The sequence below is a fragment of the Phaseolus vulgaris genome, chromosome 7 (genome assembly GCF_051622355.1).
Source record: "Phaseolus vulgaris cultivar YP4 chromosome 7, ASM5162235v1, whole genome shotgun sequence".
In the NCBI taxonomy this organism is placed as follows: Eukaryota; Viridiplantae; Streptophyta; class Magnoliopsida; order Fabales; family Fabaceae; genus Phaseolus; species Phaseolus vulgaris.
The window spans coordinates 20,561,669-20,576,021 of record NC_143504.1 but is presented as its reverse complement, the minus strand read 5'-3'; the positions used below and the strand labels follow the sequence as shown (position 1 = coordinate 20,576,021).

General features: G+C 32.8%; 1 protein-coding gene across 1 annotated transcript; it reads left to right on the top strand.

The window, feature by feature from the left end:
- The first annotated feature begins 7,116 nt into the window (after positions 1-7,116).
- Positions 7,117-8,802, top strand: LOC137816945 (putative aquaporin TIP-type alpha). Its single transcript, XM_068620132.2, has 3 exons — positions 7,117-7,439; positions 7,598-7,848; positions 8,152-8,802. Exons 1-3 carry the CDS (start codon positions 7,307-7,309, stop codon positions 8,530-8,532), a joined length of 765 nt encoding a protein of 254 aa, XP_068476233.2. The 5' UTR covers positions 7,117-7,306; the 3' UTR covers positions 8,533-8,802.
- The last annotated feature ends 5,551 nt before the right edge of the window (positions 8,803-14,353 follow it).

Here is a 14,353-nt window from a genome sequence, read left to right as displayed (position 1 = left end):
CTACTTGTAGCTTAAGCTTTTCAACCATCCTAGCACTACAACAATTACAACTAGATCTACTATCCACAATGAGAGAACATATATTTTCTAAAACATTGCATCTTGTATGAAAGATGTTCTCCCTTTGTGTTTCCATGGATGTGCTAGGGTGATTGTTGAGGGTTCTCCTAATCATAAGCAATTCTCCCTCTAGTGGAGCTACCCTCTCATCCTCTCCCCCTTCCTCTTTCTCACTAGGCTCATCCTCGCCACTAGTGTACTCGTCTACACCTTTTAAAAACAAAGTCCTTTGGTTTGGACATTGTGCTTGCACATGCCCCCTACCATAGCACTTAAACACTTGACATCTCTAGCTCGAATGGGTGGGGTTGAGGTTTCTTTGGTGAAGGGCTTGGTAGGCTCTTTTGGTTTTTCCTTGGATGTACTACCCTCCCTTCTAAACTCTTTCTTGGGATAAAAGCTAGAATAAGGGCTCACCTTTTGACTTGAGGTTTTGCGCAAGTTTTGTTGCTCAACTTTAATGCAAAGTTGAACCAAATCATTCAAATCTTGATAAGGTAAGAGCTCTACTCTATCTCTTATCTCAAGTGATAGGCCACTAAGGAACCTAGCAATGGTGGTTTCCTCTTCCTCTCTAATAGAGGCTCTCATCATATAGAGCTCCATCTTTTGTCTATACTCCTCTACGCTCATATTTCTTTGTTGGAGTCTTTGGAGCTTGTCCATCAACTCCCTATGGTAGTAAGAGGGTATATGTCGACGTCTTAGGGCTCCCCTAATGTCATTCCAATATGTAATGGAAGGTTCCCTATGAAGACGTCTATCTCTTTCGAGAGAGGTCCACCAATACATGGCATTCCCTTGGAAACTAAGGGTGGCTAAGGGTACTTTTCGTTCCTCACTTACCCTATGGCAAGCAAAAAGTTGCTCTACCTTCATCTCCCAATCTAGATATACTTCTACATTTTCCTTTCCATGAAAATGAGGTAGGTCTACTCTTGTTTCCCTTGGCACCTCTTGTTCCCTTTGCCTAGTTCTTCTAGGGGGTGGTTGGTAATAATCATTGATTCTACGGCTTCCCTCCCCTAGAGACTCAATACTTTGAGAATGGGATGCATGAGTTTTTTTTTTATTTTTGTGATTTTTGTGACTTCTCTTCTTGAGCTTTAGCCAACTCATTGATTTTGTTCTCATTCTCCAATTGTCTAAAAGAGATCAATTGTACCGCTTGGGATACTTCTTTTAAAAGAGTTTTCAAAGATTTTACTTCACTTTCTATAGACTTTGGAGAGTGAGAAGAAGAAGACATGGCTAAAACTTTGTGTATATAGGTGTTTTACTTGGAGAAAGTTTAGGAAAGTTAGAGAAGGGAGTTTTCCAGGTAAGGGAGGTGAGTCACAATGGACTACTTAAGTACCAAGCCTTTTCCTTGCCAAAAACTTTCCTCCAATGACTTCACACAAAATTTTCTCTTAGTAGAACACTTAGAACACAAGAAGTTGAGAAATCAAAAAGCAAGAAAACTATGTAAGCTAGATATGCAGCAAAACTAGTCGGTATAGCACAAAATTAAACAATACTAAACATGCAAAACGTTTCTACCAAAACAAAAGAAATACAAGTTCAAACAAGCAACAAATTACTAAGCAAAATGACTATGCTATTCGGCCCTAGGTGAGGCTTCTTGGACACTTTGAACCCTTGAAGACACACTCACCGTCTAAAACGTAATTTAAAAGAGGTAATTAACAATAAACCAAGTTGTAAAGGAGATAAGAAAACCCCCTTTGTTGTTCCTCTTTTTGGTTAGTGCACTTTCTTTGTTGTCTTGATTGTTGATCTTCTAGGTGTTTGTAGTGTTTGTTTCAAGAAGCTTGTTTCGCCTTAGCTTTGACTCCTCCTTAGAAAGTTGGCTTTAATTCTCCAATTTCCAGCACCTATTCACAAGGGCTTAACCTTAAACCAAGTCAATTTCCATGCACATAAGCACCAAGAGAGAATTAAATTCCAGCACCCAAAATGAGAGGTCAAGAAACAAAAGCAAGAAACAAATTTAATTGAAAGAAAACAGTACCACCAAAAGGATTTATAATATGACAACTTAGAAAGAGATTCAAGAAATTAAAGCAAACAATTAAAGGTACTCAATAAAAGTTGGCACACAAAAGGAATTCCTAAAGAAAAGCACTAGATTAGATGACCAAATAAAAAAAAACAGCACCACTGGAAAATGTTGTGGGCCAGAAAACGTGTTTGTTCCCCGATTTATGCTGAGCTGTAAGTGTAAAATTTGTTTCTGAAATTTGGATGCAAGAAAATTCAGGATCTTATCTAAATTTTGGCTTTGGAATCACCTAAAACGCATGCACCATTTTTTTTTAATAATTTTTGCAAATTTGGTATGCAGTTAGGCCAGCTGGAGCGCTCAAGATTTGCACTCTGATTTTGTAAGATTTATCATTTTTTTTCTGTTGCTTCTTTTGACCTCATTCTTTTTTTTTCTTTTCTATAACACTTTAAACTTGCATTTTCCAGAAAATCAGAATTTTCCTATGGGTGGAAAAAATTTTGTAAACAAAACAGCCCAGAACAGAGAGATGATACAGGGGAAATCTGGAAAACTGGAAGAAAACAGCAAGATAACCAAATTAACACAATGGAAAATGTAAGAATGGAAATTGTGTAAGAACTAAGACACAATTATGAACTCAAACTAAAAATAAAAAGCACCAAAGGATCAAAATAACAGCATATTAAAGCAATATAAAGAGACCCAAAAGCAAGAAACAATCAAGCCAATAATAGGACTACTAAGAATTGTTGACAAATATGGATTCACATGACTTGACACAACATTTATAGATTCAGAAAATAAAGACTCAAAGCATAAAATGAAGCAATTATAAGAAAGCAATAAGGACTCAATTTCCTAAAAGAAAAACAGCCACACAATGGTGTAAGGAATCCTATCACAAGCTGCACAGAATTTGTTCAAGATCAATTGAACAATTGTGCTTTGGTTGGATCTTCCATAAGCACACCAAGAACAATTTAAAATATAAAAACAGCAAGACAAGTAAGGAATTGAAATGACAAAGATGAAATAAAGAAGAACTGAAATTAAAAGACCAAGCTACTCATCTTGAAGAACCAAAAGCTCATGATACCAAATGATGGCATTTTCATGTGTTCTTCTTGAATCAAAGTAGTGAGAGTGATGCGGAAGCAATGGGTGAGTGAAACAAAGCCCTCCTAGGAGTTGTGTTGGCTTTGAAGGTGCATGATGAGTATGGGTTTGAGAGGTTCGGTCAGCTCAAGGGAGAAAGGTGAAAGGATTGAAGTTTATAGCCTAGATTTCTAGGAGAAGTAAAGCTAGTGCACAAAATTGGCAGCATAACAATACTCAATTAAACTTGTCCAATACAATGAGTTAGCCTTCCTATTTATAGGCTAGTTTGGGACGTAAATGATAAGCTACATTACAAGGAAAAGAAAACCAAAATTAAATCTAAATTCTAGGGTGCAATGACCGGCCATACACAACCCTAGTTTCTAGAAGGTTTCCATCCAAAATGCTTCCTACACTATCCTATCTACTAAGTACCCCCAATGGGCCTTTATGCAAACATATATAAAGCCTTCTCTCTTCCATCCGTGGCCTCATTTGCTTGTGTTTGAATATATTTGGCCATTGATCTTGTAAGGGGACCTAGACGGTCTAGCTCCAAGGGTAGCCTCCCTCCTTCACGTCCTAGACGCTCTCCTTCACGTCTTAGACGCTCACCTTCACGTCCTAGACGCTCACCTTCACGTCCTAGACGCTCACCTTGGTCTTGGTCTTGGTCTAGACGCTCTCCTTGGCTTGCTTGGGTAGGTGTGCTTGGCCCTCCTCCATCAGGGAAGGTTGTTCCAAATCAGAATTAAGGAAGATTGTTGGTTATTGACTCAAATTTTATTATTATTAATTCATATTTTATTACCCCTAAACCATTTTACCGTTATATTGTATTAATGGTCAGTTTACAAGCCTGTTAGTATTCCTATTTTATAGCTTCCAGTAATTCTAATTTTATTATATATATCATTGAGTAAATCAAAATGAACGAGATCAATTTTACAATTTTGTGCAATTACGTTCAATCAGTTGCTACATCCTTTTGCCTTCTCTTATTTCCTTCAATTAGTTTCTACAGAACCTAATTTAGACTTGATAATTTTGAGGGTGAAAGAGGGGTTATATATGTGCATGAGAAGATTTGTTAAGGATGTTGCAGAAAGAAAAAAAATACAACTTATTGATTTTAATTATGCTAGATAACTTTTTCCAATGGAAGATGCAAATGAATGTAGGAAATCACTACTTCCTAGAGAATGGTGAGAGAGATGTTTGGAATGAAACTTCGAAGTTGGAGAAGTTTGTTATTCGAGTTTTAACCTTGACTTGTAGCTCTTTTAGGTGTGAGTATGATTGAAGCTCATTTAAAATAGTAATTGAAATTATTTATAATTTATAATTTCTTTATTTGGTTTATTTACTCAAATTTGATATTTAATTATAGGTTCATGCAAAGAGAAGAAATTGTTTTCATTAGAAGTTCAAGTTGAAAAATAAAACAAAATTAGAAAAATTGTTAGGCTTCCTTTTGATGATATTGAGTCCAATGATGAAATGATAATATAATTTTTATGCCAATATGGATACACAATTTTCATTTTGGGAAGAGTTTGATGTTGATCAACATTGTGATGATGATGGAGATAATGACAGTGATGATGATGTCATTAGAATATTGAACCTAAAAACTTGACATTTGTCCATTTCTAGTTATTTAATTTCTATGACTTTAATTATTTATGTTTTGTAATATTTGTATGATCTTATATAATTGTCCTTCACTATTAAATTTAATTATTGTAACATTGTAGACTATTTTTAATATTTTCCTTAATTATACTATTGAAATATTGAATTAGTATGTTATTTCTATAAATTATTAACTTTTGAGATGAAATAAACTCTTACGAATTTACAAATTGAGTTTACAAAATTCTCACGAATTTTCTTAAAATCTTGAATTTGATAACCATGAACGTAGATGAATCAATAGCAAAATAATTATTTTACCTCAACAACAAAAAATCAATTTAAACACAATCATTATAAACAAAAACATGGTGCAATCTTTGTAATTAGTGAAGTGGATATTACATTGGTTGACCCTAAAGCTTGGGATATTACATCAGTTTTTTTAACCGGTGTCATTTTTTGTTTTCATTCACATCTTTCCCCAGTTGATATAAACAACCGATGTATATTCCCTTAAAAAACCCTTCACTTTGTTTTCACCATTGCAACTTTCGTTCCTGGATTAGCTTCCCCCACACGTGCATCTCTTCCCCCTCCAAAGCTTCTCATCACTTTGTCGTGAGTCATTGTTGTCATCATAATAACATTGGAGTGAGTTGTTACTCTTATTGTACTACGCAATGAGTTTGTTGCGACACCATTCACCTCTCATTGTGAGTTCATTGTGACACTACCAAATTTCACCTCACTTCTTGTCGAGCGATTATATCTTTGTTGTTATCATAAATTTGTTGTCATTGTCAACTGTGAAGTTGTCATTGCAAGAAATTAGTAATACTTGATTTGTTTATATATATTTTTTATAAGAATCGCAAGAGATTAATAATACTTAATTTGTATATATTTTTAAAAAAAATTGTATGAAGTCAAAATGATTTTTATTTAAATTAGATTAAGATTATAATAACATTGCAATTAAGATTTAAATTTAATAATTGAAATTAATAATATAAATGTGTTTTAATTTTATTTATTTATTTTTCATTAAATTTTATAGTTAGTTTACATATGATTGAATATGACAATTTTGATGTGCATTGAAATTTAAGTAAAATTTAAATTTTATTTATTCACAATCTAGTAGAGCTAGTTGTTGTTTATTTACAATTATGAATTAACATTTGTACAACCCATGTTACTTTTTTCTAAAGGACAGAGAACATCCTATATTGGTTGTTCTTCTAAAGTGATGTAATGCAACAAATATGTAGTTGTCATATTGATGTAATATTATTTTTTTTTATTTTACATTGCTTAATCAATTTAACAACTAATGTCAAAATTATCAATGATAACATTTACATCAACTCTAACATATCAATACTAAAAAGTAATTGTTTATCTTTTAGAGTAGTAATTATTATATGAAATATAATTTCAAAAAATATTACATATATAACATGATAATAAAAAATCATAAGACATTTTTACTATTTATAAAGGATAAACAATTTAATTAATCTTAAAACTATTAGAAACCCTATATTAAAATATCTTTATGATGTTAATAAGACAATTATAATTTATAATTAATATACTATAAATAATTTATATAAAAAATAATATTTTTTAAAGCCTAATATGTTTATTTGTGGTCTCCTTGTTCATGTTTGTGCACAAACTTTTAGGTTGGGTTTTTTTTATTTTTAAGATGGTTATTTAATACTTGTTTTCTTAAAAATAAATACTATTTAACTCCAAATGCATCTATATAATTTATTTTAGTTCTAACAGAAAATAGTTAGTATAAAAAAATGGAATGGTACATGAAGTGTAGGATATCTCTTTTTATTATACAGTAGTTCACAGACATAAGCACATCTGATATTAAATTAAAGAATGACTCTAAATCTTCCTATGACATCTCCTATGTGTTACAATAAACATGTCTTATTTTATATTTTAAATATATTAATCTTTTTTTTATTAGTTGAGTTCATTCTGGTGGAGGATGAATACAAAGATAAACAACTATTCTAAATTAAATTATTTTCTTAAGAGATTTTTCTTAAGAGATCTGATAAATGTAACCTTGTTTATCATACAAAAATGAACCACTCTTGAGATCGGTGCAAAAATTTGGCGTTTGTGGTTATAGAGAGAAGGGATGAGCATAAACACTGCAAACTAAACATACGTATTACAGATAAATGCATGCAAAGAGATCGGTTTGCATAGAGGAGTCAACACGTATCTCCACGTGCCTAGCTTTCAATTTTTTCACAAACCTAGGTGTCTCTCACACCTACAACCTTGTTTGGCGCACATAAGCTTTGGCACTCCACATTTCATCCATGCATGTTATGTGACCCCACCTTCTTCCAACCCTCAACAATCGAGTTGCATATAATTTGCACCCTTGAGTGTGAAGAAATATTAGTGTTGTGAATTGTGGGATCAAAGCATATTTCTTGAGAGAAAAGGTTTTTTTGAGGGATCATGGCAACAACCAGAAGATATGAGTTTGGAATGAACGAGGCTAACCATCCAGACTCAATGAGAGCCACCATGGCTGAATTCTTCTCCACTTGCATCTTTGTCTTTGTTGGAGAAGGCTCAGTCCTTGCTTTGAGTCTGTACCACATATATACACACACTCAAAACTCATTATAATCTCTCTCCTTACATGCATGCAATCATATATAAATGAGTATGAATATATATATATATATATATATATATATATATTATGTAGTGTGATGAGTGTTTGATTGAGTTGTGTGGTTGCAGATCATATTTACAAGGAACCGGGGTCATCAGCAACTGAGCTAGTGGTAGTTGCAGTGGCTCATGCCTTTGCTCTATTTGCTGCTATTTCTATCAGTGCTCATGTTTCTGGTGGACACGTGAACCCTGCTGTCACTTTTGGTGCTCTTCTTGGTGGAAGGATCTCTGTCCTTAAAGCCCTCTACTATTGGATTGCTCAAATCCTTGGTTCTATTGTTGCTGCTCTCTTGTTGAGGCTTGTCACTAACAACATGGTATGCTACATCAAATCCACCACTTTTCCTCTCTAATGTTGCTGTCTGTTGCATTCAAAACCTTGTTATTGTCATACCTTTTCTCAATCTAATCTTTACTTCAAAGACAAGGGACTAAATGATCAACTTGGTAATCTTTACATCTACATTCAATCAAGTAACTTATCTCTTTAACCAAAAGAAAATGAAAAAGAAGAAGAAAAACATAATCTTTTTTTTTCAATCAAGGGACTAAATTTTTTTTATAAAAACTGAAAACATGAGAGATCATAGTAGTGACTGCATTGTGGTTTGGTGTTGCAGAGACCAGAGGGGTTCGGTTTATCAAGTGGGGTTGGAGCTGTTCATGGTCTTATACTTGAAATTAGCCTTACATTTGGTCTGATGTACACTGTCTATGCCACTGCTATTGATCCTAAAAGGGGTGCAATTAGCACAATTGCACCTTTAGCCATTGCACTGGTGGTAGGGGCAAACATCCTGGCTGGTGGGCCTTTTGATGGGGCATGCATGAATCCTGCTCGGGCTTTCGGGCCTGCATTGGTGGGCTGGAGGTGGCAGTACCACTGGATCTTCTGGGTGGGCCCATTACTTGGGGCAGCCTTAGCAGCAGTCCTGTATGAATTCGTTTTGGTCCCAATTGAGCCTCCTCATCACCAACCTTTGCCTGCTGAAGATTACTAGTTCATTTGGGTTATGAAATAGCTTTAACCTAAGCTCGTGCCTCTGTTTTTACTGTCTTTTATGAGTTTTTCCCTTCGTTTATGCCTTTTTCATGTTCGTTTATGCATTTTTGTTTGATGCTGTTTGGTTTGGACTTTGGAGTATCAACACTAAAATCTTGTTAGTGTGTAGATGTTGTCCTCCATCAGTATGCTGAATAAAGTGAGACCCCTAATCACTCACAATTCTACATGCTTTCAAATAAAAACAAATTCCAAGATATGAAAACAATAGCAGTGAGTTTCAATATTTTTCTTTTCTTTATCAGTTAACTACATTTGCAATTTCTGAATTTTAAAAAAAATTAAAAGCCAAAAAATTATATTTTCTGTTAATTTTGCTTGTCATAATTTGTAACTTTATGACTAATTAAATGGTTTGTAATATATTTTGCATTATAATGCTTATACATAGTTGGGGATATACTTCGATGTATAATGTACTTACTATATGCATTATTTTTAGGATTTTTCTTAACATAATTATTTTAACTTATCTTTCTATTTTTCAAATGTGATTCTAAAAACTAAACAAATCAATTTTAAATTTTTATATATAATTTTTTATCATAAATCTAAAACTTAACTTATGGGCTAAAAATATTCATTTACTATAAATATTGGTTATAATATAGTTTGTGAATTTTAGTTACAGTATAATCCATTTAAAACTATTTATTAGATGCAAGAGATTTATGGAGTAAGTTACTTAGACTACTAAACTAAGATGTATATCAAGAATTAATTTCCAGTAACTGAGAAAATAAACACACATCCATTCTACTTAGCAGAATTATATTGGCAAACCATTCAGAAAAGGCAGACAAATAAAGTCCAGAAGATTATTTCTGAACTGGAAAGATAAGTATAAATGCAGATAAGTATTTTTTTTATGAGCAAAGAATCAATTTAAAATAAATGCAGATAAGTATAAATGCATACCAGTACAACTTATTTCACTAAAAGAAACTTTTTAGATTTCTATTGCCTCTCAATCACTTCAAATTCATTATCTTGAAATGAAAGCACATCAAACAAGTAGCATCGACATTTTTACTGTCCAAAATTACACCATCTCTGAATGAATTGCACTAACAGAACTGGTAACTTAGACAATCCGAACTTGAGTTGAACCGAGTTTCCACCTATCTTTAATTGGGTTATAGTTAAGACTTTAAGAAGTAAATCTTAAATCTTCTTGACTATTATGTTCTTGCCGGATATTGAACATTACAAGTACTTGAATCCTTTATAATGTAACAGACTTATTGGGTAGGTTAGGCTTATCGGGTAGGTTTATTCTATAATTATTTTCATCCATAAATAAACAATTATTTTCATCTATAAATAAACAAGCCTATTTGTATACATAAGGAATATTCATCTTATACTATTTACTTTTTCTATTCTTATTCTTAATATACTATTTTTAATATGATATTAGAGTTATTTAGAGAATGTTCTAGTGAGAGTTTCATATAATGTTCTAGTGAGAGTTTCTTCATGTCACATGCTATCGACTATATATAAATTTCTAACTCTACACAAGCGTGTGCAGCCTTAGCATAAGAGGTGTGTTGAAGATTCTACATACACTAGAGATAAAATTAACTTATATTATATAAATGAGTACAAACATCACTTTATAGGTCTTTGAGTGACGGTAAAAAACTAAATGATCTCTCTCAATATAAGTTATACCAAATTGTTGAACAACATTACTAAATTTTTCAAACCAGACTTTATTAGTGTGCTTGAGGTCATATAAAGATTTGCAAATATGACATATCAATCCAGAAGACTCCCTGAAGCAAAGTTGCTCCATATAAATTTCTTCTTACAAATCTCCATTAAGAACAACATTTTTGACATCCAGTTGATAAAGAGGTCATCGTTGAAGAATTGTCATGGCTATGAATAAACGAATAGATATTTGCAAGGATATTTGCAATCGGAAAAAATGTACCACCATAATTTAAATCAAAATTTTGTGTATAACCTTTAATGACAATACGAGCTTTGAGACAATCAATAGTACCATCAAGACCAACTTTGACAGGAAAAACTCACTTGTAACTAACAATAGATTTCCCAGAAGGTAAAGGAACAAGTTCCCTAGTTCCACTGGTTTGAAGTACTTTAATGGTTCTCCTAGAAAAAGTTCACTATATGGTCACAATAATCACACCAAAGTTGTATGTTATTCAGATGTTGATTGGGTAGGATCTCTGTTTGATAGAAGATCCACTTCTGGATATTATGTTTCTATTGGTGATAATTTGATTTTTTGGAAGAACATGAAAAAAATATTGTCACAAGATCTAGTGCATGAGGCCATATAAAAATGGAAAGATGACATTTCAATCCAGAAGACTCCCCTTAGCAATAAAATTAGGATGTTACTCCACATAAATTTCTTCTTGCAAATCCTTATTAAGAAAAACATTTTTAAGAGGTTGTCGTTGAAGAGTTGCCATAACTATGAATAAGTGAACAAATTTTTGTCATTGGAGAGAGAAAATGTATCACCATTGTTTAAATTAAAAATTTGTGTATAACCTTTAGCCACAAAACAAGCTTTGAGACAATCAATAATAGTATCATCAAGACCAACTTTAATGGCAAAAATCCACCTGCAACCAACAATAAATTTTCCAGAATGTAAAGGAACAAATTCCCAAGTTCCACTGGTTTGAAGTACTTTAATGGTTCTCCTAGAAAAAGTTCGTTATATGGTCACAATAATCATACCAAAGTTGTATGTTATTCAAATGTTGATTGGGTAGGATCTTTGTTTGATAGAAGATCTACTTCTTAATATTTTGTTTCTATTGGTGATAATTTGATTTCTTGGAAGAGTAAGAAAAAAAAATTATGGTAAGATTTAGTGCTTGGGGTCATACAAAGATGCAAACATGGCATATCAATCCAAAAGAAAAACCTAAGCAATAAAACTAGGAGGTTGCTCCATATAAATTTCTTCTTGCAAATCTTCATAAAGAAAAACACTTTTGACATCCAGTTGATAAAGAGGTCATCATGGAAGAGTTGTCACGACTATGAATAAACAAACAGATATTAAATATCGAAGAATATGTATCACCATGGTTTAAATCAAAAGTTTGTATATAACATTTAACCACAACATGGGCTTTAAGACAATCAATAGTATCATCAGAACCAACTTTGATAGCAAAACCCACTTACAACCAACATAGATTTTCCAAAAGGTAAAGGAACAAGTTCCACTAGTTTGGAGTACTTTAAAGGTTCTCCTGAAAAAGGCTTGTTATATGGTCACAATAATCATACTAGAGTTGTATGTTATTTAGATGTTGATTGGGCAGGATCTTCGTTTGATAGAAGATCCACTTCCGGATATTGTGTTTCAATTGGTGATAATTTGATTTCTTAGAAAAGCAAGAAACAAAATGTTGTGGCAAGATCTAGTGCTTGAGTCCATATAAAGATTTTCAAAGATGACATAACCAGAAGACTCCTCATGAGAAATAAAATTAGAAGGTTGCTCCATATAAATTTCTTCTTGCAAATCTCCATTAAGAAAAAATATTTTTTTACATAAAGAGGTCATCGTTGAAGAGTTGTCATGACTATGAATGAGCAAATAGATTTTTGCCATGAGAGAGAGAAAATGTATCACCTTAGTTTAAACAAACAAAAAAAATTGTGTCTAATCTTAAGCCACAAGATGAGCTTTGAGACAATCAATAGTATCATCAAGACCAACTTTGATAGCAAAAACCCACCTGCAACCAACATTAGATTTTTCAGAAGGTAAAGGAACAAGTTCCCAAGTTTCATTGGTTTGAAGTACTTTAAAGATTCTCCTGGAAAAGCCTTGTTATATGGTCACTATAATCATACTAGAGTTGTATGTTATTTAGATGTTGATTGGGCATGATCTTTGTTTGATAGAAGATCCACTTCACGATATTGTGTTTCTATTGGTGATAATTTGATTTCTTGAGAAAGCAAGAAACAAAATGTTGTGGCAAGATAGTGTTTAAACATAATATAGAGTAATGACCTCAACTACTTGTGAGCTTATTTGGCTTAAACAGTTACTTAAAGAATTGCAATTTACAAAGGTCACTCAAATGTCATTCACAGTGTTGTCAAGATCGCGATCTAGATCGTCAATCTTACGATCTTTTGAGAAAAACGAGTCGGATCGTAAGGTGGATCAGAATCTGTCTGGATCGGAGCAATCCGGTAATTCATGGGTCGGATCGGAGGATCTCTAGGCCTCTCTGATATGACTCGGCCCATTACAAAAACCTAAAAACTCAATCCAAATAAAATCGAAACCCTAATTTCATAACCATCTACAATCCGCAACTCCGTTCTCGCCACCGCTCGTGCCTCCGTTTGCATCGCCACTCCACTGCTCGTGCGCGCTCCACCGCACCATTGCTCGCGTTGCCGCTCACGCATGTGATTCATCGCCACTCGCGCCTCTGCTCACGCACGCTACCACTCGTGTCGCTACTGACACCACCGCGTGCGTCACTGCACCACTATGCCACTAGTCCTGGGATAGTTTATCTGTATTAAACATTATCTTGATTCTACTTTTAATTGTGTTATGTATTTGGACCATAATTATGAATCTAAGTTTAATTATGTTAACAAAATTGGTCACTCGTATGTGATAATCATGTTCTTCATATTAGCTCAAATTCCATCTTTCATGAAAAAAATATATATTGAGATTGATTGTCATTTCATTCGAAAAAATATTATATCTGAATATATTTAGATCAAGTTTGATAATTTGAATAATCAATAGAAAATATTTTACTAAATCTTTACACGAAATTAGAATTTATTATATTTGTAATAAGTTTGGTACATACTATTTATATACACAAACTTGAAATAGAGTGTTGAATGTAACAAACTTAGTGCATAGTTTTTGTTATTCTATTATTATTTTCATCTATAAATAAACAATGTTATTGTGTATTTTACACAAAGAATATTAATTCTATATTTATTTTCTTTCTTTATTCATAATAAAAAGGTTAAGTGGTTTCACAACTCACGTTGATTCGAGTCAACTTTTATATTTTGGCTCATAAAAAAACACTTTGGTTGCCAGATGAAGCTAAAAATTTCATTAAGAATGGACTTACAAATGATGGAGTACTGAGAAAGAATATTCAAGGAATAAAAGTATAATATTCATTTCATGGTTTAAACTACAAGATTCAAGGAATAGTTTTATGAGAAATGATTTTTTGCCACCCGCTCCAGATTACACCTTCTTTTAAGTGTTAGAATACTTATATGTTAGGGGTATCTTTTAAGTGTTAGAATACTTATATGTTAGGGGTATTTTTGTAAAACAAAAGGCACAAAATGGGTGTAATTTGGTGTATTGGGAGTCAAATAATCAGTACTCTAGTTTTATTTATACATTTAACATCTCTTACAAGTGACTTTCTTCCTCTCTTTTTTCTCTTTATGTCACACGTCATTCATTACATTCATCATTTTTTATCTCATTCCTCTTTTTCTACCTCTAATACACCCAAAAATGGGTTACACGCTTATTTAATATTTTCCTAATTCAACTTGGAGGCAGTTGGCCAATAACAATGGCAATATCAGGAGTTGTATACAGAATAATAAGATATTTCTGATATATAGGGGTGAGCATGAATCTATAAAACTCAATAAATTAATCTTCCAATGTACCCTGTGGCTATGACAAAGTTATAATTACATGAATCAACAATCTTTACTGCGCTAGGATAATA

Bases quoted from the DNA above. Each gene is read 5' to 3' on its own strand.
- LOC137816945 (XM_068620132.2), top strand. From the start codon at position 7,307: ATGGCAACAACCAGAAGATATGAGTTTGGAATGAACGAGGCTAACCAT. The intron at 7,440-7,597 runs GTCTGTACCACA...GTGTGGTTGCAG, and splicing joins AGGCTCAGTCCTTGCTTTGA to ATCATATTTACAAGGAACCG. The intron at 7,849-8,151 runs GTATGCTACATC...TTGGTGTTGCAG, and splicing joins GGCTTGTCACTAACAACATG to AGACCAGAGGGGTTCGGTTT.